Source organism: Alligator mississippiensis, chromosome 5, assembly GCF_030867095.1.
Source record: "Alligator mississippiensis isolate rAllMis1 chromosome 5, rAllMis1, whole genome shotgun sequence".
Classification (NCBI taxonomy): domain Eukaryota; kingdom Metazoa; phylum Chordata; order Crocodylia; family Alligatoridae; genus Alligator; species Alligator mississippiensis.
This window is the reverse complement of record NC_081828.1, coordinates 179,656,421-179,680,300: the sequence shown is the minus strand read 5'-3', so window position 1 is coordinate 179,680,300 and position 23,880 is coordinate 179,656,421. Positions and strand designations below refer to the sequence as shown.

The following is a 23,880-nucleotide window of genomic DNA, read 5'->3' as shown; positions in this document are numbered from 1 at the left end:
TCTTTCAGCCTGATTTGGCTTGGAAGGTATCTCAGCCCTAAATGAGATCTTTATCAAATGTGTTTTCTACTAAATGTTTGAGATGACTCTACTACAAAGCCCCATCATGTAAAGCCTCTCTACTACAAAAAGAACACATTTTCAATTATCTTAATTAAAAAGCAATTACATCTCTTAGAAACAGATAATGAGAAGGGACATGATCAAGAGATCATCTACTGAACAAAGTACCGAAACTTTCACTTATTGCCCAAAGGCCCACAGGGATTTGAGCTCATGACCTTTTAAGAGGAAGCCATGGCTACAGGTTTGTGCCACCAGGAAGCTATCAAAATCTGAATTTCAGTTTTTTCTGCTGGCCTAAACCTTTAGTTGTCCACTTGTTCAGAGTCTTTCAGAAAAAAAGTGAGACAAAACTTGAATTTCTAATGGAGTAAACCAACATGGAGAAAACACACACTTCTGCTTTCTTTCTAATCTCAGAAAAGCATGAAAAAGCACAACACCTTATTTTTCCTTGTTGAAAACATTTAATTTGGGGTAGGAAAGACAGGTTTAACTTACATTTGGTAGAGAGTCAATGAAGGAATGGATGTTGGCTGCTTTTGCTGCACTGACAATCTCTTCATGTGACACCTCTCTGCTGTTATCTCCATATGCAATGTTCTCAGCAATCGTGCAGTCAAACAGAATTGGTTCTTGTGAGACAATACCAATCTGAGCTCGAAGCCATTGGATATTTAATGCTTTTGCACTTTGGCCGTCCAGCAACTAAAAAAGCAAGAGACCTTTCATTTCAGAAGCATAGAAATTAAACTGAGATTACCTTGCATCACACTTCTTTGTGATAGACTCTGCGCATTCACTTTCATGGTCATGTCAGTCCTTACAGGTGGGGCACTGAAACCTTCTCTTAATAATGCTCATTTGAGTGTTCATGTTTCCCTCCCTCTTACTTTTCCCCACATCTCAGAATGGTCTGAGGGCTGGACTATAAAAAAGGATGTGATGCTCTCTGATACCTCAGGTCCTGTCTCTTGGAAGTCAAGATTTCATTAGGATGCTGTTTAAGTAGGAAAGGTGGGGAAAGAGTGTGAATATGCAAAGATCATCCTAAAGAGCTCCATATACAAGCAACTTTTATTCCTTCTTCAGGTGTCTTGCATATTTCCTTACTCAGGTAGACTGCCAAATAATATCACACAATTAGGACTTTAAATCCTAATTGCAGAAGGACTGAATCAAATGTAATGCTATGCTTAAGAATGAACAGTGGTTTATAAATGTTGTTAGGGTGACAATAAGGTGGAGTAAATGTTAATGAGCATGAACCAAGGTGTATAAATGTGGAAAGAACTAATGTTCGCTGCTGCTCCCCAGTTTTTCTTTTTTAGGAGCTCACCCGAAGCTGTCTCCATTTTGAATAAAGCTGTTGCGAGCAATGTGCGCTGGTGTTCACTCCTTGTTTGCTCCCTGAGCAATTGGATCCTGGCCAATTGGATCGTTGTCTCCCTAGTTGTTGGGCACTGCATGGAGTCAGGGCCTAACAAATGTGTCTTGAAAATTGTGGCATATGTCTGCTTAGATGACCCACAAGACACTTTTTCACTAGCTGACTAGAAATGTTTTGCTGGATACAGAAGTCCCATGTCTACATAGCTGGGAAAGTACTTTGTCACCACTTGCTGAGGTAATAAATTTTCATTATATTGCTTGGAACAACCTGTACTACTTTTCCATGTGTATTGAAGGAAGAACAGGCTTGGGAGCTAGATTAACTGGTCTCAACTCTAGTAATGCACTCTTTTCCTCTTTCGTCTAATAACCTTGTACCATGAAACCACAATCCAAGGTTGTGATTGTCACTGACAGAGGCAGATGACTTAATACTTTTTGCATGCATCCCATCTTGGATTGATCCCATCAAAGACAGTGGCATTCCTTCTGGGATGGTTAGTTTTTGGGCAGATTGCCTGCACTTCTTGTGTAGTCCACTGCTAGCTAATGCTTCAGTATTCTCATTTCTACCTGAGCGTGTGGAGAGTGATAAATAACTGAAGCCATGAAGTCCCTGAGAGTCAGAAGGAATACTAGTTTTTCGAGGTGTAACAGGGGGCCAAGGCCCCTGTTACTTTAAGAGGGGAGAGCAGCAGGCTAGAGCAGAATTTTGATGAGGACAGCTGCATTTAGGTCAGCTACTCAGTAAGCAGCTCTGCTGTGTAAACTACACCAGAGGAGCAGACTACTCATTGAGCCAAGAGCAGACACTGGGCTCAATAAGGGAGCTAAGGGGGCCATGTGACCAGAAAGAGGAAGAGCTCAGGAGTAGAAAAGCTCAGCCCAGCACAGACAGAAGTGACAATTTTTGCCCAATCTGGCCCCTAAAAGCACTCTAGAGTAGTGACCAAGTAGAAGTGCACGGCTCTGAACTCTCATTGCACGAGGGTTCAGATGATGATGCTTCAAAAGAGAGCACCCTCAGTAATTTCTGTCTGTGCTGCCTCCCAGCCCCAGCTCTGTTTTCAGAATGGGAGGGGAGAAAGGGACCGGGGAGGGAGTTTGGTCCTTTCAGCCGATGCGGGAGGGTAGGGCAGGTGGATTGGTCCCCCTCACCTTGGGGGAGGGGGAGCCTCAAATCCACCCACCGCACCCTACAGTGCTGGCTGGGGAACCCCCAGACAGAGCTCACTCTCCTCCCTTTCTTCCCATTCTGAAAACAGAACCGGGGCTAGGAGTGGGGAGAGGCATTTTTAGGGGAGACCAGCTCCAGACTCACAGTCAGCAGCTGGATTCCCCAACTCCTGGGGCTCAACAGCAAACTTCTGTTGAGTCCAGGTGATCATTGTAACTCATGGCACTTCCTGCAAAGTGCCATGAGTTAGAACAGGGAGCTGCTCTTCCGTCTGCACCTTTAGACCTTGCTCCCTGGACAGAAAAGAACCCTTTTCTGCAAGAGTGGCTTCAGGGACCCTGGAAGCACAGACTGGAGCTTGCAGAGCATAGAGATCCAAGGTAAGGGTACTAACTTACATTAGGGGTTGATGGTTTTATGTTTGCATTTTGTGTTTTAAGATACCAGAGGACCAGATTGTGGCTCTAGGGATTGTATGTAGGCCACAGGATGGAGCAAGGTGGTGGGTAATGGCTGAGAGTCATGGGTGTGGTGATAAATGAGACTGGAGGCCACGGTTAGAGTCCTAAAGCACAACTGGAACCAAGGGAGGCACAATTTGTGCTCTGGGGTAATCTGGGCATGCAAGGGCAAAACCAGTGCGTGGAGGGTCAACTGAGTGCCAATAGAGTGAGTAGCAAGCAGGGGGACAAACCATTTTGTTTCCAGACTGATGATCTAGTGCTCCCCTGGTATAGACGGAAGTTTGCGCTGGATCCCTTGTGGGGTTGGGATTCACATGCCCAGCTTGGGCTCTGTACCATGCCAACCCAGTCCCAGGGTACGAGATCCCAGCCACTGCAATCTCTCAACTGCAGGGGCCCTTCCACAGACTTCCAGTTATATGGTGTGCTCCACGCACCCCTGGGGCTAGGAGATCACAGCAGCAACCCACGGATGCTGGACCTGAGTCCCCAGACCTGGCAGGTCTCTCAGTCCTGGCTGTGGCTGGGACATGGCTAGGAGCCCCAGCCATGTGAGCCTGCAGGGGGAGCCGAGGGTGGGAGGAAGGTCATAAAATAATACAAAAATGCTTTATAAATGTTGATTAACTAGGAAACCATATACAATTTATATGTATTTTAAGCTAAGATCATTGTAACTATATGGGAAGCATTATTGTAATCATGGTGTCTGGGCACATTTTAAGTAGCATAAATAGAGTTTTTAACATTAAAAAGAAACAAAAACATTATTCTTCAGCTGTTTTAAGATACAGAATGTAAAAAGAATTGATATATGTTGGGTGCATATAGGTAGATCTTCATCTCTAATAACACTTCTATTCATTTGTAAGTATTTAGCTATTACAGACCCCCTGCAAAATGCCATTGAATCCAATACAGTCCTCTGCACTGAATTCAGCAACAGCTTCTAAATCATGTGCATGTAGCACAGAAATGGGCAATTAGTTTGGCTGGAGGGCTCCTTAATGAGTTTTGTTGAGGTGTTGAGGGCTGCAAGGGTAGCCTGCCCCTTGACAGGTGCCCCGCCCATCTTGTGACTGGAGTTCCCATCCCCTAACCCCTTACCTTTGCCACTGGAAGTCTTTCCTCTTGCCTCTTTTGGTGGGGGGTGAGGGGGGTTGCTTGTATATTGTGTAATGGGGTAGAGGGTGTATGTGGTGGGGGGCAGCATATGTGTGTGGGTATGGTGCAGTGTGTGAGGGAGTGTGGGTGCATTTGTGGGGTGTGATTGGAGTTTGGGTGGGTTGGGTATGTGCATGTAGGGTGCTAACCCCTGCCTGCTCTTTGTGATGTGGCTCAGCCCAGTCCCTCTGCAGGAGGTGGAAGGGGATCAGTGCTGCCTGCCTGGCTCCCAGTGTGCTGCAAAGGGCAGGAAAGCAGCTGCCGCCAATGGGCAGCAAGAGAAGCCCCTAGGAGAGGGGAAGAGGGGCAGGCAGCTGAGCCTGGCACCCTTGGTCTCTGTTGCACACCTGCCCAGTGGGGCTGCACCAAACTCGCTTTGGCTCCTGCTGCTGCTCTAGCCCCACCTGCCTTTCCTGCGCCTGCCTGGTGGGGCTTTGTGAGCTGGCAAGCTCCTTCAGCACCGCGCCCCCCATACACATGTTCCCCAGTCCAGCCATGCACAAGCAGGGCCAGAGTGAGCTGCAGGCAGAGCCCTGCTCCCCTCAATGCTGGAGCTTCCCCTCCCTACCTGCTGCCCCAAGCACTGCAGCAGAGACAGGAGGAGGAGTCACTGGAGGCTAGGGGAGCTCAGCAGTTCCCTGGGCAGCAGCAGCAGTAGCCCTGCCCAGAAGTTGCACCTGCTGGCCAGGGATGGCGCCCTCTGGCAGGGGAAGCAGGCCCCACTCTAGGTGGGTGTCGCAGGACACCTCACTGCCCCACTACTAGAGAGGGGAAAACTTCTGGGGAAAAGCCCTAGCACCCATAATGAGTACAGCTGTGGGTTGCCAGGGCAACTAATAAGAGTCAGCTGGCCAGAAGGGGGCAGGGCCTGGCCCTCATAAAGCCCAGGGCTGAGGCCAGGCTGGCAGTTCTCTGCCAGCAGCTGGAGAGGCAGGAGCTCCCTTGGCCGAGAGATGGGTAGAAGCCCAATGGCCAGTACAGCTCATGAGAGCTCCAAAGTTTGGAGTAATGGTGCTAAGTTATAGCCAGGCGGCTTACTTTGTAGTGGCTAGGTGCCATAGGTTTTAGTTGTAGCCAGGAGGCTTGCAGTATGTTTTGTGGTTGTTTATTACACCGGAGGTTTGGGTGAGGCTGTAGGGGTTGGAGGAGGCCTCATAGGGACCCCAGAGGGGTGGGGCCCTAGCACCTGAGGAGGGCGCAGTGTCCTCATAGGGACCCCAGAGAGTGTGGGGGCCCCAGTGCCTGAGTGAGGGCGCAGCTTGCGCGCCAGTGAGGGCGCAACTGGCAGCAACGAGCGCAACCAGTGGGTTGCGGGTGGGGAACAGAGACCCCGGGTCGTGTGCGGGGTACGTAGACCCCAGCCCCGGAGAGGGGCAGCTTTGAGAGGCCCTAGTGTGGGCATGATGAGCCCCAGAAGGGGGCACTGCTAGGAAGCCCTAGCGTAGACGTGGCGAGCCCCAGAAAGGGGGAGCGCACTCTAGAGGAGCCCAGCGTGGGCCCAACGACTCCCCGAGAATGGGGGGGACTATTGAGAAGCCCAAGGTGGGCACGGCGAGCCCCAAAGAGGGGGAGCGCCGTATTAGGAAGCCCAGGACGGGCACAGCAGACGCCAGCAAGGGCAGCACTTGCAGGGTGCATAGACCCCAGCCCCAAGGAGGGGCACTTTTAAGAGCCCAGGCTGGGCATAGAGAGCCCCAGAGAGGGGGCGGTATTATTGAGGAGCCCAGCGGGGCACAGCGAGCCCCGGAGAGGGGGCGGTATTATTGAGGGGCCCGAGATGGGTGTAGCGAGCCCGGGTGAAGGCTAGCACTGCAGAAAAACCCAGGACAGGGGCAGGGTGCTGCGGTGGACCCAGACCAAAGGGGTTAGCAGCACAGCGCCCCAGAGAAGGGCAGTGCTGCGGTGGTCCCCAGGAAAAGGGGATAGCAGCACAGTGCGCCAGGCCAATGAGAGGTTAGTAGTGTGGTGGGCCTAAAAGACCAGTGGCTTAAGAGGACGTCCCAGAGGGGACTAGACTATTGTAGAGAAGGCCCAGAGTGGGCCTCAAGAGTCGCAGTGAGGGGCACTGTATTAGAGAGAGCCCAGGAAGGGGCACTAGTAGAGAAACATACGGAGAAGGCCCAAGAGTGGGCTAGATTACAGGAGAGGACCCGAGGAAGCGGGCATGTATTGTGACCGGACAACGTCTATCCCATCAGCGAGGCTTGGGGCGTGGTATTAGGGATGGTAGGAGCCATGCGTAGCCCATAAGGCTAGGGTGCCTGGGGAGCACCCATTACACCGAGAGACCCCAGGGGGTCCAGGAACACACGGGGACAGAGGTCCCAGTTAACCGTGCCCAAGGAGACGTGAGGCAGCCTCCCAACTATATACAAACATCAAAGACGTGGCGGGTGAGAATAAGAGGGTGCCTTGGGCCGGCCTTGACACGGAGCGAGGGACCTCGAGGAGATCACGGCCCTCCAAGAGGACCCCGCCGTGACAGTGGGAGAATGCAGGACTCAGCCCCATGCAGAGTGCAACAGGGGCAGCCGCGAGTGGGGCCAGACAATTGGTGGGCACCAGCCTGCGGGCCAGATCAAACGAGTTGGTGGGCCAGATCTGGCCCGCAGGTCGTATTTTGCCCACCCCTGCTGTAGCATTTCTCAACCATCCAGTAAGTTCTCCAAATGATGGGGGAAAAGTTGCATTCTCCCTTTCTTTATTGTGGTTATATGTGAAGAACCTTGAAAATTCAATAGTATCTACACCTACTCTTTTTGAACATTACAAAAATATAAAAATATCTGGTGTATTCTACTCCATTAACGAGAATACAACAGGTAAGTTATAATTTAACTAGAAGTTAGATCTTCACAAAGAACTACTTACCATTTCTCCATCAAGGGGATCATAGAATCTCTCAAGCAATTGAACAACGGTGCTTTTCCCACAGCCACTGCTGCCAACAAGAGCCAAGGTTTGTCCTTTTTCTACCTTAATATTCAAACCTTGAAGCACTTTGACCTCTGGTCGAGTTGGGTACTTAAACATCACCTCTTTGAACATTATGTTGCCACCAAATATTTCCTATAATTGAAAAGGTTATATATGATCAATACGTAGGAGAATTTTGGCAGATCCTAAAAGAAGGTGCTGAGCATTACTAATGAAATCAATGGGAATTTTTCAGTTAATGTTATTGGGATCTGGCCATTCTGTGATATTTCAAAAAATACTTTGAAAAGGCCCTTAAATTCTGGCAATTTTGCTTCAAACAAGTTTTAAATAAGACCAGTTCTTCAAAAGTTATAACAATTTTAGGCCCAGCTTCTGATACTCCAAGAGGGATTCTTTGTTCAACTTTTTCTTAGGAAAAAAGGGGACTGATTCAAGGTGGCTACTGGAAATCAAGTTGTTTTTTTTTATATTCTTGGCCTACAAACCAAAGCAATCCTTCTGTTTTCACACTTCCCCCCCAAACTATAAAAGCAGCATAATAAATATTATTATATAAACATACAAATGGCTTAACCTGCATAACATGTCAAACTTATAATTCATAGGAAATCTTAATAACAATTTTCTTACCCTTCATTATTATCATTTACAATTCAAAAATGATATGGAGCAAATTTCAACCATCTTTACTTGTCAAAGATGCCATGTGAATCTATGGCTGTTGTAGGGACTGAAGGTACTGAATTGAGGAGGGTGGGGAATGAGAGTGTGACGGGGAAAGAGAAAGTGACAGAGGTTATGAACAAATTACTTCACATTGGAAGGAGGCGGAGATTTACTATGAGCAGTAACACCCCTTTTTAATTCACTGCAATACATGTTTATAGCCTGGGTGAATTGAGGTATGCAGGAGTGTAATTAAGGCCTCTTGCTAAATCACTAGAGGAATGAACCTGGCCTTAGATTTATGCCAGGAATGGGCAATTATTTCAGGTGGAGGGCCGCTTACCGAGTTTTGGCAAGCTGTCGAGGGTCACATTTCCCTCTTGAGTGCAGGGAAGCAGAACAGCCCCATGGTCCCAGGCCAGAAGCCTCTTCTAGGCAGGAGGCTTCTGGCTGGGAGGGCAAGGTTAGGCAGGCCTTGCTGCTAGTTCCTTTTAATTTTCTAAAATTTTTAAGGGCCCCGCAGGCTGGATAGAATGGCCTGGCAGGTTGGATCTGGCCCCCAGGCAGAATTTTGCCTGCCCTTGATTTATGCTGAATGCAGCCTTGATTACAACTTGCTATAAATGGGTAACAGGTTTCTTGGCCTGAGGAATCAGAGGTGACTAGACATTAATGGTAGTCATTTCACTTCCTGAAATACTGGCATGCCTTACCTTGCTAGCCTGAGGTGGACCATATACATATCTCTCTCATTCTCTCTTTCTTTCATTATTAGATATAGGTAAAAGGGAGTAAACAGACAGCCACTGTACATCCTCATTTTCCATACCTTCTGCGTACACACACAGATATGCTATAAGCTGTCTGTGTCTGTGAGTGACTCAGGTAGTTTCACTAAATGTATTTGATAATTATTCTAGCTCACTTATTTCTTATTATCATCTTGAATAAAAAGTGAAACGGGGCCTGACTATCCAAGGTCCATGCCAGGATCATTTTGTCATGTATGACAGGAAGAATCTCTGACCTCTGCTACATTGTCCTATAGTCAGTGCACTGGACCGTACAGAGAGCTCTCAACAAGAAAGTGTTTGGCATGGATAGTCCATTGAGTCATGAAGCAAAATTCAGCTCATTATTGGAGAGGTCTTGAAACCAAAGACAAGTTTATGGGAATCAACAGGACAGCTGACTTAAATGTGGATTTTGGCAATACTAAAAGACAGGAAAGGATTTAGTGAGGTGTTTCTTTTGGATTAGTCATAAGGTTATGGCCCTAAGATCAGTTTAATCAAAATACCTAATGAGAGAAGGTGGGAAAAATATCAACAGTCATGAATGGTTACGGAAGTAAGCAATATAATTTACATTGTTCACTTACAGGCTTCAGTCCTTCCTCACTGTAACTGTCTATTAAGGGTACCCTTTCAAACAGCATGAACATATGAGCTGCTGACATCCTGGCTTTGGCATAATCTGGAGTAAATGAACTGCTCTGTCCTAGTGCCATTGCACCAAATACAATAGCTGAAAACACCCTGTACAAACCAAAAGAGAAGTGAAGTATGAATTATTAACATGAATACATATAATACTGAGGACAGGCAAAGAGCATAGTCTTTTTTGTGACCATCATGTTAATAAGTAGGCTTGTATCATGAATAGATATATCCATGAATGGTGCGTGCCCCCAGCGGGTGGCAGGGCATGGCTGCTCCAGCAGTGGCAGGCGCGCGGCGGCCATGGTGGGAGCATCGCAGTGGTGAGCGGGGAGCTCCTGCAGGTGCCACCAGCAGCATTGGTGGCAGCCAGGGGCAATTGTGGACCACCCACAGACGCTGCCACTGGCAGCAGGGTGGCAAGCAGCAACCACCCGCAGGCACCGCCAACAATGTTGGCAGCACCTTTTTGCAGGGGGTGCACTGGCACATGCAGTGGGTGCACGTGCATCCACATGCACCCCCTATGCATCACCCCGGATATATCCACATTCTTTCCCAAATTCAGTGCTTTCCTTCTTTGTTGATGGAATCCTTATTTCTTCCTCTTTTTTTTGGCGGGGGAAGGAACTAAATTCCACTTTCCCCTCCTTGTTTATTGTCATAAGAGGTGAGGGAACCTGGCTTCTGTTTCTTTTCGTTTCTTAATATGTGATATGGGGCAAATCTGAAGTGCAATATTTTCCTTGTGACAAAACAGGACAGGTCCACCCTGCCCTCACTCTCTGGCATGCTTAGCTGTCTCCAAGCTCCAGTTTCTGTTGAGTGGGAGGTGGGTAGGTTGCAGAGCATCATGAGCATGAGCAAAGGGTGGAACAGCCCTGTTTTCCTCAGGACAGGGCCATTTTAACATCTGTTCTGGGTGCTCCACTGGTGAGTTCAGGAGCATGCCTAGGACAGGTGTTTAAAATGGGACAGTGCCAACAAAAACAGGATGTATGATCACCTTATGGCTATGGTACCTTCTCTGGGCCTCAGTTTCCTCATGTCTTAGAATAATTATATTGACATTTTGGTGAAACTGTTTGCAACTTGTGGCTGAAACTCATGATTTGACATTTCACACAATGAGCTCTATTTGTGGGACAAACTGCTTGTGAAACTGTAACTGTTGCAAGAGCAGTTAAAATCCTCTGTTTGGTAATGCATTGCTTAAAAGATTATGAAGAAAACACAAAACAACATCCTTTTGCAAAAATAATGTGCCCGTAAATTGGATAAAAAGCTGCAGTATGTTATTTTTGCTTACCTGTGCCCTTGAGCATATTTCATTGACATAACAAAGCTACGATGTCCTAAAAACAGATAAATCTTTCCTGTCAAGACTAGATGAGGTAAGATTAATCAAAGACAAGGTATGGAGCAGCGGTACAAGAAAAGGAAGGTATGAGGATTATTGAAGAGAAAGATAAACGAGGAGGGATTGTTTGAAGAAAGAGAGAATGTTCTTGCCAACTAAGAAAGTATTCCAGAGTAGGAGGCAACAGCACAGAAGGAGGGCAAAATTAGAGGGAACCAGAGACAGTGAGGGCAGAGGCATACTGGGAAGTACCACAGGAAGCAAAAGTATTAATAGAAATTAAAACAGAACTTTGGATGGGGGCAAAGAAATTCAGTGTAATGTGGTAAGAAGTGATGGAGAAATCCAAAGAAGGGGTGGGTGATGTGATCAGAATAAAAAGATAACATCAGCAGCAACAGAGTTTTGCAAAGATAAGAGATGGGGAGTGGGGAGGTCTTGAAACCTAAAGAAGAGAAATTCATGGGAGTCAAGGGAACAGTTGACCTGCATATTTTAGCAGTATCAAAAAGGTAGAAAGGATTTAGTGAGATAGTGGATACGGGGAAGATGAAAAGACAATGCTAAAAAGTCTGCAGATGGTAGGAACAGCTGCAAACACAACCAATCTCAGATATTCAGAGCATTTTCTACTGGTTTTACTGCTGATTTTTCTGTGCTGATCAGCTGTTTGCTCCAACCCCACCTTTTCTCAATTCTTTCACCTTGGTTTCTTTGAACACTTGCCCTTTACCCTCTTCTCCCATTCCTTGGCCTTCTTACTTCCATTTCTATTCCCTCCCCTTCACTTTTCTGTCTTTTCTCTTACCCCCTCTCTTCCCCCATCCTGCAAAAATCATAATGCTATTATGCCTATCCCTCAGTTCACTTTTGTTGTGTATTCTACTCCTCTTCCTACCCCCATGTCTGTCTTGTCTAGTTAGACTGTAAACTTTTCAATACAGGAACTGTTTTCTACTATTCTGGGATTGTAACATGCCCAGCACTACTGGGCCTATTCTTGGTTAAAATATTAATAATAAATATCTGATGCAACTTGGATTTTGTGAAATTCAATGGGAAATTAACATTCAAAGCAGCTCAACTTATTATACTAGCTGTAAGTGCAGCTGCACGGGGAAGTTTTTGACACTATAAGTGCAATTTATATCCAAATTCATCAATATCCTAAGTACAACAAGCCTCTATTATATCTAGCTGAATTATTTTTATGTATTGTGTTTATAGTAAGCATTTTTCAGTACAAAGCAAGTGGCTCAGATGACAATTTAGTTAGGATTTTCAAAACCAGTTTTAGTACTGTTCCTTACACCAGAGTATTTATTTACAAAGAAGCAGCCTATATAAATAAGTGTAATGAGTACAAATACACAGTCACCTGGGAAGTAAAGAAATGACAGAAGTAAAGCTTAACAAAACCAATCACAATCATTTTATTATTATGGAAAAAATGTTTTGTTATCTATCATACACACCTACTTGTGCTTACTCTCAAAATACCCACTCACTGTCTTCTCTCACATACTCTCACTTATACCCACTACCACCACAAAAAAACACCTATACATTCATGCTACCAGCTGCTGACGGCCCTTCTCCTTTACCTCCTTATGGAAGGGTGGCCTTCTTTTTATATGAAGGAGATAGCCTTGAGTTGGGTCTCCAAACTGAACGCCATGTTCACAGAATTGTTTACTATAAACATTAAAATATCATGACTTTTGTCACCCTTCCCCAGATAATCAGAGGACATTTTGAAAAATAGTAAGGTTTTGTTCTTATAATTTGCCTTTCTGTTTTGAGTCTTGGATAGCCAGTTCTTAATTTTTCTTCTATAACCACAAGAGCTAACAATGTTTGTTTTAAAAATGAATAAAGTTGAGATTCATGTGTAATCTCATGACTCCAGGAACTAGAAACATAAAGAAAAAAAGAAAATATTGCTAGGCTCATTCTAAAATGAAATAGCACATGTTGGCTTGGCTGTGATCAAGGGTCACCTTGATCTAAAGAGAATAAGTTGAATCCAGAAGAACTACTCATCCAAAGCTATGCAGCTATGAAGGAAAGGATGCAAGGGGCAAGTGCAGGGAGAAAAGGATACCTTTGTGAGAGCTAGGATTCAGGAAAAGGCAAAACAGCAGTCGTAGAAGAAAGGATGTTTATTTTTCTATGATATTATGTTTCTCACCCTGCCAATCCTGTATTTAAGGGCTATAGGCTTGTTATTGCCAGGTTGTAAGAATTCAAGAATTCTCCCCCCGCAATCATTTTCCAGAGCCAAATTTGGAAACCAATAAAGTCCAAGAGCCATTTTTTTTTCAAAATTGTGCCTTTATTCCTCTCAGTTGTACCTCAGTATCATTAAAAACATCACAAGTAAAAATACCTATGAAGTCACCCTATTTTCTCCCTGGCCAGGAGCAGATTCTTTTTTCCAGATCAGAAACGTTGAAGCGTGTTGTTATTTTAACCTCAATCTGAATCATATGCAACCGGTATTCCTTCACTGCTTGTTAATATAAATTAAAGGCAAGATAGCTTTTGGACTAAGAAAAAAATCCTGGTCCCATTAAATTTGACTACAATTATATTATTGGATTTTACCCTAGAGATATAGCTTCAATCCCTGGTTGTACCAGAAATTTCCTCAGTGATCTTAGGCAAGTCACCTGATCCTGCTAATAACTGACAAGAGTGTAGCACAGTGGTCACCAACCAGTGGATCTCGATCCACTGATAGATCTCGGAGCCTCTTGCAGTAGATCTTGGAGCCTCTTGGAGTTGATCGGAGACTGGGGTGGGGGGCTGAGTACCCGAAAGCTTGTTTAAAATTTTTTTTCCCCAACTATTTAAGTTGGTCTAATAAAAGATATCAGATTCACCCAAAGAACCTTGTCTGCCAACAGTAGTGATCTGAAGTTATCAGCTTTGTAGGAATTTGGCTGTAATATGTTCTTCTGCTATGTGGAAGAGGAAAGGAAAGGGAAGCCAAGGATTCCTGTAGTAGCTTGTCCTTTGGTCCTTTGGTTCTCTACAGCTCTTTGATCCCAATTATTCCTTATGCTAATCCTTTAAAGCAGAGTGCAGGGAATGCAAATGACTTCTCTGGCTCCCCTAAAACACAGCTGGATCTGTTTTAAAAACCATCTTTCTGTCCATGGAATCAGAGTAAAGACTCGTCCAATATGCCTTCATTCTGCACTTTTTACCGCGGTACAGCTCCACTGACTCCAAGAAATTACAAGGATATAAGTAAGGGCATATCTAAACCCACCTGTTGTTTTAAAGTATAAAAATGGCTGGGGACAGAAGAAGAATTTTCCTGTTTTTTTCATGGCTACCTTTGAGGATTCTTAAACCGTGTTCCACTGTATCCATAAAATTGTGCCACCCAGCCTGTCTTCTGCCTGACTTCAGAAAAACACACCTGACTACCTGTAGCAATATACAAGCATCTTCCCTTATGTGGACAAAAAAATAAATTGCAATAGAGATACTTACAAAATTACATCTTTAAACTGCATGTGTCCATTTCTCACTAGATAGGCACCAAATCGAAAACAACCAGCATAGACAAAGTACATAATTGCTTGGGAAAGGGCAAAAGTAATTCCAAAGATATGTGCCTTCTTCACAGAATTTCTGTAACAAAGAATAGGCATTTTCATAATTATGTTTTAGTTTCTAAGAAGGTATTAAGTGCCCTTTGCTTGTATTGACTTCAGTGTTCAATATTTAGTTGTGTAATATTTTTGGAGGAAGCAATCTCCAAGGTTAGACTGAGACTTAGAAATACAACATTCTTGTATATTTTAGAATCCTGTGTCCTTGAAAAATTGATCAGAGTGTGATGCAATCATATCTTTCAAGGATTCAATTAAATAATCACTTTTGAAACTGTACAACATCACAGCATAAGATATAATCATTAACAGATCTTCAGGATTCTTTAGGAAGCAAAAATTAATTCAGCCAAAACTAGATTTTTATGCCAACTATAACATAAGAATACTGTCATTTAATCAAAACACCTGAGCTATCATGCTGATGCTGACTGTCCTTACAAACAATGTTGTGTAATTTCTGGTTAAATGTGGATGTGGAATAGGAAAGTGACATACCAACAGAGCATAAACAGCGCTAAAATTAAGACCATGACAGCTACAGCAGAATTCCATTAACCTTTGTGGGCTGAAAGGAACATTTTCTAACTCGGTGTTATTTTTTGGCACTTAGTATTACAAACTCAGTGAGTTACCCCTGCAGTGTGGACACACAAACACATGTACACAGAGAGAGCTATTGGCCAGGTCGGGCAGGTTCAAATCTACATCTCTAGGTGCCTGACATGACAGCCCCAGAAAAAAAAGAAGAGGCAGTCCCTCTCTTGGTTTAATCCTAATAGCTGAAAAGCGAGGAGGAAGACTAGAGCCCTGTAATAATTTATTCTCCTCCCCCCCACTCTCCCCATGCCTAGCTCAGATATTGAGGGTACACACCCAGGAAACAGGATTATAGACTTTTGAATATTTGAATCAGCATCTTTCTAATGTCCCAGCATAAGACTGGGAACTTAGGCATTACCCAGGCTCCTCTCCTCTTGAAGCTGTATCTTGAATTTAATATTCATTGGACAGAAAATAGAGCACTGGAGAATTTTCTGCCTTAGTGGGAGCAAGGATCTAAGCTAGAACTGAAGGCCTACTCACTTGCAGAGCAGAGGTCGTCTCACTGAAACAAACACTGTCTAGCTGGCTCTCTTGCTCCTGGCCCTATACCCATGATTCTGTACCAGGGTGCTGTGGTACCCTGAGGTGCCACCAGATCCTTTGAAGCATGCAGCAAGGTGGAGATAAACAGATAATTGCAGACTCAGGCTTGTCCCTGTCTTGCTGATTTCCCTCACCCCCACTGCCTGGCTCCTCCACAAGGAAGTAAGCACTATAAAATATAAATAATTTTTTTGAAATTGGGTGCCACTCAGTTCACAAAAGTTATGGAGGGGTGTCTCAAGTCCAAAGAGGGATACCTCAAGCCCCAAAAAGTTGAGAACCACTGCCTTCCACATCTCTCACATGGATACCCAAGTGACCTGCTTCAAAGGGTCTGGATGGTGCCTCGCCTGTGGTATTGTGGCTGGAGCACTATATTTGGCCAATTTGAAAGGCACAGATGTAAGTCCCTTATAAATGATGGGGGCCTAAAACCTGGGTTTCCTACTTTGTGGGCAAAATTTCAATTACTGGGAACTAAAACGTGGGAGGGCGTGCCTTCTCTTCTTCTAGTGTCTAACACCCATTAGTCATGGAGTTTGGTCCAGTACACAGCTTACTGCACATGCTCAGATTGTGTGCACGCTAACATATTTACAGTGCAGCTGTAAGAAAAATGAAATCTGCAAAAATACAAAAAAATGCCACTGGGGCAACTGGAAAACTGCCATTTAGTTACAGAAAGGGTAATGAAATTCTTCCCCTAATCTTCATTTCCACTGAACTCACCTTGGAAGGATTATAGCTAGCATGGACATGCCTCCATAGGCTGCAATCACATCTCTGACCCTTCTTATGCCAAAAATTTGTTATATGCAAGGTAAATTCACTCTTATGCGATTGGTATGGTGAAAGCCTGCAGTCAGATGCTTTGTGTGGTGCATTGTGGGAGTGACGTGCACCAAAATATAGTCTCCTGTGTGGATCTGTGCTCCTTGCTTGTTGCCTGTGACACATGTTTCTCTAGTTGCCATCCCCATTATGGTAACATTCACCACCACCCTGTGCTTGTGTGTACTGTCTGCTGTTGGTGAATACCAAAATTGTCTTGTAGAAGTGGTAGAAATGGGTCTGGAGGTCAGTACAGTCAAGGTCTTGGAACGTATCCCTCTTTGTTTCACTGTAAAGTGGGTTCCCTCTATGTGAATTTGAATTATGCACTGTTTTCCAGGAACGCATGTACAGCATAAAGTGAGGGAAACCTCTATTTTAGAAAATAGCTTCTGTAGCAGTTAAACTCTTTGGAACAGGAGTACCATGTACAGGCAGTCCTTGACTTACAATGTTTTGAGTTACAGCATTTCACACTTGCAACGTTTATAAATTGACACCCTGTTTCAACTTTCTGCTATCAGTTTTGACTTTAGAACACCACGCCATGCCAGCAAACAAGTTTGCTGCATCACCCATCTTCCTGGAGAACATCTGTCCAAACTTTCTTGAGCACTTTCTTTAAGAAAGCAGACAAGACTCCAGAAAAACCTGCAGCCAAGACTCTTGAAAAGACTCCAGCAAAGAGCCCTTCAAAAAGTCCAGCAAAGTCACCTCAAAGAAGTCTTTCCAAGTCAATATGATTGCTATTTACAATATAAATACAATAATGTAGCTATATTACTCATCTATAATTGATTGAGTATAACATTCTGGGTTATTTTTGGTGAAAATAGGGTATCGAGCCTTGGTTCAGAAACCCATCCCCCATTTATAACATTGTTTCCTATGGGAAAATTGGTTCCAAGTTACACCGTTTTGACTTCAGACATGGTTTTCAGGAACCAATTGTCTTAAGTCCAAGGACTGCCTGTACTACAATAAGAGATTACAATGGTATCATTTATTCAAAGAACAGGACATTAAGGATTATTTTTTGATTATCTTTGCCTGAAGCAAAATATATAGCATATTTTTATGTCCAAAGTGGGTTTGGCCTCCTTCATATTATGATAGAAAAGGTTCTTTGTGCTGGCCTCTTTACTATTAATTCTATCCAGGAAGAGCGCACCAACTGCAGATGCTTTCTCACTCTGACTAAGGGTTTTTAAACCCAAAAGCTTGCTAAGAAAAATGGTTCCAACTATTTAAGTTGGTCTAATAAAAGATATCAGATTCACCCAAAGAACCATCTCTGCCTATGTCCTTAGACCAACACGGCTACAACCTACAACCCTGTAACATGTTATGATATGTTAGTCTATCATGTTAGTTTATTAGTGAAAATTTACACTCAATTCCAAAACCAAGAGTTTGAATTAATTTAAATATATATATATTACCTGTATGGTAGTTGCAAATTTTGTCCATACATAGACTCAAATTTTCTTTCCTGAGTCAAAGCAACAACAGTTCGAATATTTTCTATGGCTTCAGAAGCAATCTGTATTGCAGAAAGGACATGTTCATCAATGAAAAAACAAGGTTGCACAATAATATTTAATTCTAACCTGGTAAACATAGCTTGGGTTGACTATTAAGTGACATAAGGTATGTCTACAATCCAATAGAAGACGTCACTACAGCATGACTAGCCTGGATAACAGAACCAATAGTGGCTAAGTATAAACATTCAGGAAGGTAAGGAGGAGGTTAGATCAAGTTAAAAATAACCACCGGATCTAAGGTAAGTTAGGATGGGGAGACAAGCAGGGGTGGGGGGGGCATGCAGGCAGGATCTTCAGGGGGATCGGGGGAGTAGGTGGGGTCTGTGAGAGGTTGGTAGGGTCTGGGAGGGTTTGGCAGGGTCAGGGAGGGCTTGCAGGGTCTGCCAGAGGGTTTGGGGGGAACAGGGTCTACTTTTAGCTCCATGACCCTGCCACAGCAAACCTAAACCCCCACCCCTCCCCCCGCTGGGACTTACTTCCTTGCCCCCCAGCATTGGCGAATGCTGCTATAACCAGTACTGGGAGCAGCTTGTGTGATGGGGGGGGGAGGGGTGTTGAGGGGAGAGCTGGTTAGTCTGTGGGTGGTGGGAGCAAGAGGCTGGGGGGCTAAAAATAGCCTGGTGCTGGGGGGTGGGGGTGTTTGGAAAAGTGGAGCCCAGCTGCACTGGGAACTGTACAGAATTTCCATTCACCAATTTCTCATATCCTGTTTTTATTTACATGTGGAGTTTACACAAGCCCTTGTTCCATCTCCTATTTAGCTCTTTTGTGCCTGTTTCTCCCTCAGAGAACTGAGGAAGGGTACTGTAGTACAAAAAATATGTTTAAATCTATCCCAAACATGCAGTGGGTCCAATAAAAGATATCACCCACAAAAATTCTTGCCCCTCGCTTTCTGGACCATCACAGCTATAACATCACTTCAACACTATCAACACACTTCTGAACATTTAGGGGAAGATTTTTCTTTGCATTTTGGCATTTAATTCCCATTGATTTGAGATTGAAAATCTTCCCTTACTGGTATAAGAAATAAAATAGATGGGGGGGGGGAGGGAGGAGCAGAGAGCTATTTGAAAAATGGCTAAGGAGTTAGGCAAACAATCTCTATTAGGAATCTTGTGATGCTTGTGAAACTCTGACTCAGAGGCATTATTATATCAATGGAATTTACTTTTAGCTATTGAATATGAATAGCAATATTTCTTATAGCAAAAGAGAAAGTGTGTTACAGGTCCCCTTTACACCTTACACTTAAGGCATGATTAACCTTAAGTTGTAGTCCAGGTATATGTTCAACCAATAAATGGTGTAATAAAACAAGCAATAAGCTAAAAATTATTTCACAAAAAATGTGTAATAAGTTTGTAGTTTGTTCTAATCACACTATTAATTGAACACATAGTCAAGTGCTCCCTTGAGCTATATTTGGCCCATGAGCCAAAAGTGACTGGCCCCTGACCTGGCTACTTTATTTTAATATTTCAAAATGCTTAGTAACTGAAAGATTCGGGACCTTCCAAACCAAACAAAAGAAAGATGATGATTAGTGAAAAGCTAGTGAAGATTGCTTGGCTTAATGACTAGACGTGTGGGCCCTGGTTGGTAGTCAGGATAACAAGTCATGGTTTGAGAGCCAAGAGCAAGAAATAGTGTACCAGGTCAAAGTCAGAAACCAGGAATCAACAGGTAGCGGTGTCAGGCTAAGGACTAGGCGCAAGAGGCAAGTCTGGGATATTGGACCAATTTTTGTTCTTTGTCTTATGCTTAAAGGGGAACCTGCTGTATTCAAATACTCTCTTTAGAGAATGAACTATTTTTGCCCAAGCCATTTTCATGACTTCATTGCTACCACCTAGATTCTTACATTAAGTTTAAGCAACAAAGTCTTATGTGTTGCAACTGTGGTGAGAGTTTGATTGAAATACACATCTTTGTAAATGTCAAGGTAAAGACTCTGCCCTTAGAGCCTAATTCATTATTCTTTTGATAATACACAAGTCAGAAAATAATCTAACCATCTTGTCTTCTACCTATGTATGCAACTTTGCTGTGAACAAAGGATAACCTAAGTGAAACAATAAAAGCCAGTAGTTAAAGCATAGGTCTTACATTCCTATGTCTGGTTTCTGCACCTTTTTCCTTTTCTGTATAATGATGATGATATTAATTTATTTCAAGGGCAATTGCGGACTTAGTTTGTTGGTTTGTAAAATTTTGATAAAACCTTAGACGGAGGCTATTACTGAAGTGTGACATGTAAAAGCTATATTACTTATTGTAACTATAAGCCTGGTTACCAGCTAATAAGAAGGGATTTGAATCTTCTCAGTATTTTTGTTAAAAGATCTCCAGTGAAGATACCCTTAGCAGGAAGACAGGAAAATATCTTTGACAGGTCTCAAAAGACAATATTCCAGGAAATGTTAAGTTTTTTGGTTTCTGAGCTTGCTGAAGAACACTAGAGAAATGTACAATAAAATCCTGCTGGTTGAAGGAAAAAGTAGAATATGTTCTTGTGCTTATGTGAAACGTTTGATAAGGATGACACAGTAGGACATTTTCTAATTGTTTTAGAGGGGGGACGTGGCAGGGCACCTTTGGTGTCTGCCACTTAAAGAGCAGCAAACAGGCAGCAGCCAGGTGCCTGACAAGGGGCAGCCATTTTGGCTCAGGGATATAAACTGGGCTGCAGTTTGCTGCAGCAAGGAAGGAGGAAATATCAGGTTGAGAGGCTGCTCTGCCAGAGTCAGGAGGTAAGAGTAGGGGCTATGGGGAGGAGGTGACCCCTTGTCCTGGGTAAGATGTAAAATTGCACCCTGCTGGGGAAGGGTGGTCTGGTGGGGCTCCTAGTGGCATGGGAGCCCCCAGGATATGGTAGGCAAGTTTCCACCCCAGTGAAAGGTGGGTTGGGGCACCTTATACCCAGCCCCACATCCCTGGCGGTGTTCTAGTGAGCAGGGAGAGCCCAGGGCTTGCTTAAGGAGCCCTAAGGCAGAGCTCAGGCTGGAGGAGGGACCTGGGGATGCACCCAGGTGGCAGAGGATACCCTGAGGGTGTGATTCAGACCTTGTGTGAGAGGGGTGATGAACAGAGCAGCCCTGTGAGTGCGAGTAGTGAGGAAGCCCAGTGGGGACATAGTGGCCTGGCGAGGGGCTAGGAGTGAAATAGGCCTACACTTGTACAAGCTCTCAGTCAATGCTTAGGTGAGGGTAGTGGGAGATAGCCCTGGTGCAGTCAGTTGGGTGACTGAGGTGAGGAGAGCTAAGCCTGAAGATGGATGAGGCTGGGCGGCATGAGTGTGGCCCCTGAGAGAGAGCAGTATGGAAGAGGCTGGGTGAGACCCAGCGGAGCGAGTGGGACCCTGGCGAATGAGCGGCAGTGTGCAAGTGGCCCTCTGGGGCTGTAGAAAAGAGCTACAACGGTGTGCCCAGTTTGCTATGGCCATAGGCCAAAAGTAACATCAGAGTAACATCTGTGAGGCATGGGACCTGTGTAGGGGGCGGTCGGAGCGGGTATTAGGCCCTTGTGAGCAGGGAAAATAATGGATAGCCTCCCACCTTTGTAACAACTCTCATATTTTTCCATCAAGGCATGGCAGGAGAGTGAAGTGGGTGGTTACCCCAGGAACAGGGCGGCTGGCAAAGACTTGATGCGGAGGCCACCCTGTTACAGGGGAGTAATGCTTTGTGATTAACTTTCCTGTCTGTATAAAATGAGGCATAGGAGATGTAAATAAATATGCCCATGCTCTGTGGATGAAGCTATTTTCTTGTCAACTTCACCTACAGCAGTAGGAGGATACGAAAGGGAGCACAGAAAAGGCAGGAGATATCTAGACTATTTCAGTTCTTAAAGACACAAAATATTAACAATGACAAAAGTGCTCACAGCTTTGCTTTAGCAGAAAAGTTAGGGCACCCAAACCTGTCAGAGTATATGAGAATGGGAAGTGACAGAACGGTTGTTCTGCTCTGAAAGCATTTTGGAATGAAGTTATAATTTTCTCTTCCAATTTTTCCTTTCAACAGCTCAATGCTTCCTTTAAGTATCTTCCTCTTTCATCCAGAAAAGGAAGGAGTAAAAGTAAGACTAAGGGATTATTGAGTGGTATTAGTCATGCTGTCAGTGTGATGCATTTTTGCTTCTTTGTTAGATGATGTTTGTTAGAAGATGCATGTACCAGTCAACATAGAAACAACACAAACATTAGTAAGGAAGAAAGAGGAAAGTGTGAAAAGTGAAAGGGAAACACAAAAAGGATGAAGTGCTAGAAAATAAAGAAGGGAAGGTCAAATGAAAAATGCTGTGAAAGAACAGGGAAAGGGGAGACAAGCCCAGGACAAGCATAAAAGAATCATGTGCTTCAAAGCTGCTTAGCACATTATGGGTATTACAACACTGTAAATTATATCAACTAATGCTCTTAGTTTTAAGTCCATTATCTAGCATGTACAGCAACATGTAAACGAAAAATAACATAACAGTATGGAGCGTGCCTTACTTAGAAGCAATATACTTTTGATCCATTACCAATGTCCTGTATGACAGCACTGTACCTTTAAGCAAGTTAAGCTTCATTGGACCCACCTTTCCTGCAATTTCCAGTTTCTTCTTATCCTTCTCTGCATGTCCAGACAACATTTTCATTTCAATCATTCCTGAGATGGCAATAATTGGCACAATGGCTAAAAGCAAAAGGGTCAACTGCCAGCCATACACCAGTGATATAACAACTCCAGTCCCAAGGTTAGCTATGTTTTGGGCAATTAAAGCCAGTCTGGTACCTGTAGCCTAAAAGAAACCAAAACCCAAATAAAACAACTGTATTGAATATTTTTGTGTAGGTAACATGAACATTAGACATGGATAATACTTATCTAGATGATCCAGAAGCTGGTGCAGGCTTATTTTCCAGAGCACATCTGAAAGTGCTTTAATTTTGCTAGAGGGAGAGTGTTTGCCACATGCTTTCAAAGATGATTTTACTGGCTAGATAATTTTTTTTGCTGTTTGCAGTAATACCTCTCCCCCACCCCAAGGTTCCCTTTGATCACTCCAGATTTTCAGCTGTAATTTAGCATTTTGAGCAAAAAGTTTTTAAACAGGGAGTTTGTGTAGTTTATAGTTTTGTATTTAGAACTATAACTTCAACTCTGCCAAGTCTGTTGAAACATACAATGGCCTCATTTGGAGAGGAAGCGGGACCCTGAACTAATTATATTTTTATCATAAAAGAAACAATACAGCTCAGTACTTAAGTTAAGCAGATGCCTAACTTTAAGCATGTCAGTAGACTTACTGATGTAATAGAACTATTCACTGTCTTAAAGTTAAGCACATGCTTAGGCACTTCATTGGATTGTAACACTAATTATGGCTACACATGCTACATAAAAATCTGGTTTGATTAAGTAGTTAACTTTAAATAGAGTTTTTAGATTAATAGATTCAGAGCAAAATTGAAAGCATAGGAAAGTGATAATGCTACAACCATGAAACATCTTCCAGAATGTTATACTGAAAACATGTATCACAATATCTAGCATTATTATATGCTTCAATGGTGTGAAACCCAAAACTCTTTAATAAATAAGAATATTTCGCAGTGGGCACCAAAATCAGAATTGCCATCTAGCAAATCAAATCTCTACTGTAACTTTGCTATATGCCAATATAATATATGCCACTTACGCCTTTCACTTGGGAAGCATCATTAGCAAGTCTTGTTGTTAATGCCCCAGTACTGTTTTTAGGATCATCAAACCAGCTGATGTCCTACAAAACAAAACACATTTCTTAGAATCTGAAAAAATGTTCTAGTGTTCCAAATACCACACAATAAAATCTCGGTTTGCATAAAATAAATAATTTCAATTTGAGTTATTTAACAACATAATGTATAGTATGGAGGGTTCCATTTTTTTATTATTATTTTTTTGGAGTGAATCAAATTCCATATCCCTTATATGTTACAACTCAAAATAAACTGCATTAAGTTGCAAGTCCCATTAAGAGTTCTTCATGCCCCAGGACCTTTGCCGCAGCCATGCTATCTACAG

The 23,880-nt window shown here is 43.6% G+C and overlaps 1 protein-coding gene across 1 annotated transcript in view; it reads right to left on the bottom strand.

Annotated features, from left to right (window-relative positions):
• Positions 1–23,880, bottom strand: part of LOC102558575 (phosphatidylcholine translocator ABCB4) — a 101,542-nt gene that overhangs the window by 8,219 nt on the left and 69,443 nt on the right. Inside the window, exons 20-26 of the mRNA XM_059729043.1 lie at positions 23,513–23,596; positions 22,409–22,612; positions 17,714–17,814; positions 14,170–14,310; positions 9,248–9,404; positions 7,132–7,329; positions 565–771 (exon numbers count right to left, since the gene is read on the bottom strand). Of these exons, the coding sequence (XP_059585026.1) occupies positions 565–771; positions 7,132–7,329; positions 9,248–9,404; positions 14,170–14,310; positions 17,714–17,814; positions 22,409–22,612; positions 23,513–23,596 (1,092 nt within the window). The remainder of the gene's footprint in view (positions 1–564; positions 772–7,131; positions 7,330–9,247; positions 9,405–14,169; positions 14,311–17,713; positions 17,815–22,408; positions 22,613–23,512; positions 23,597–23,880) is intronic.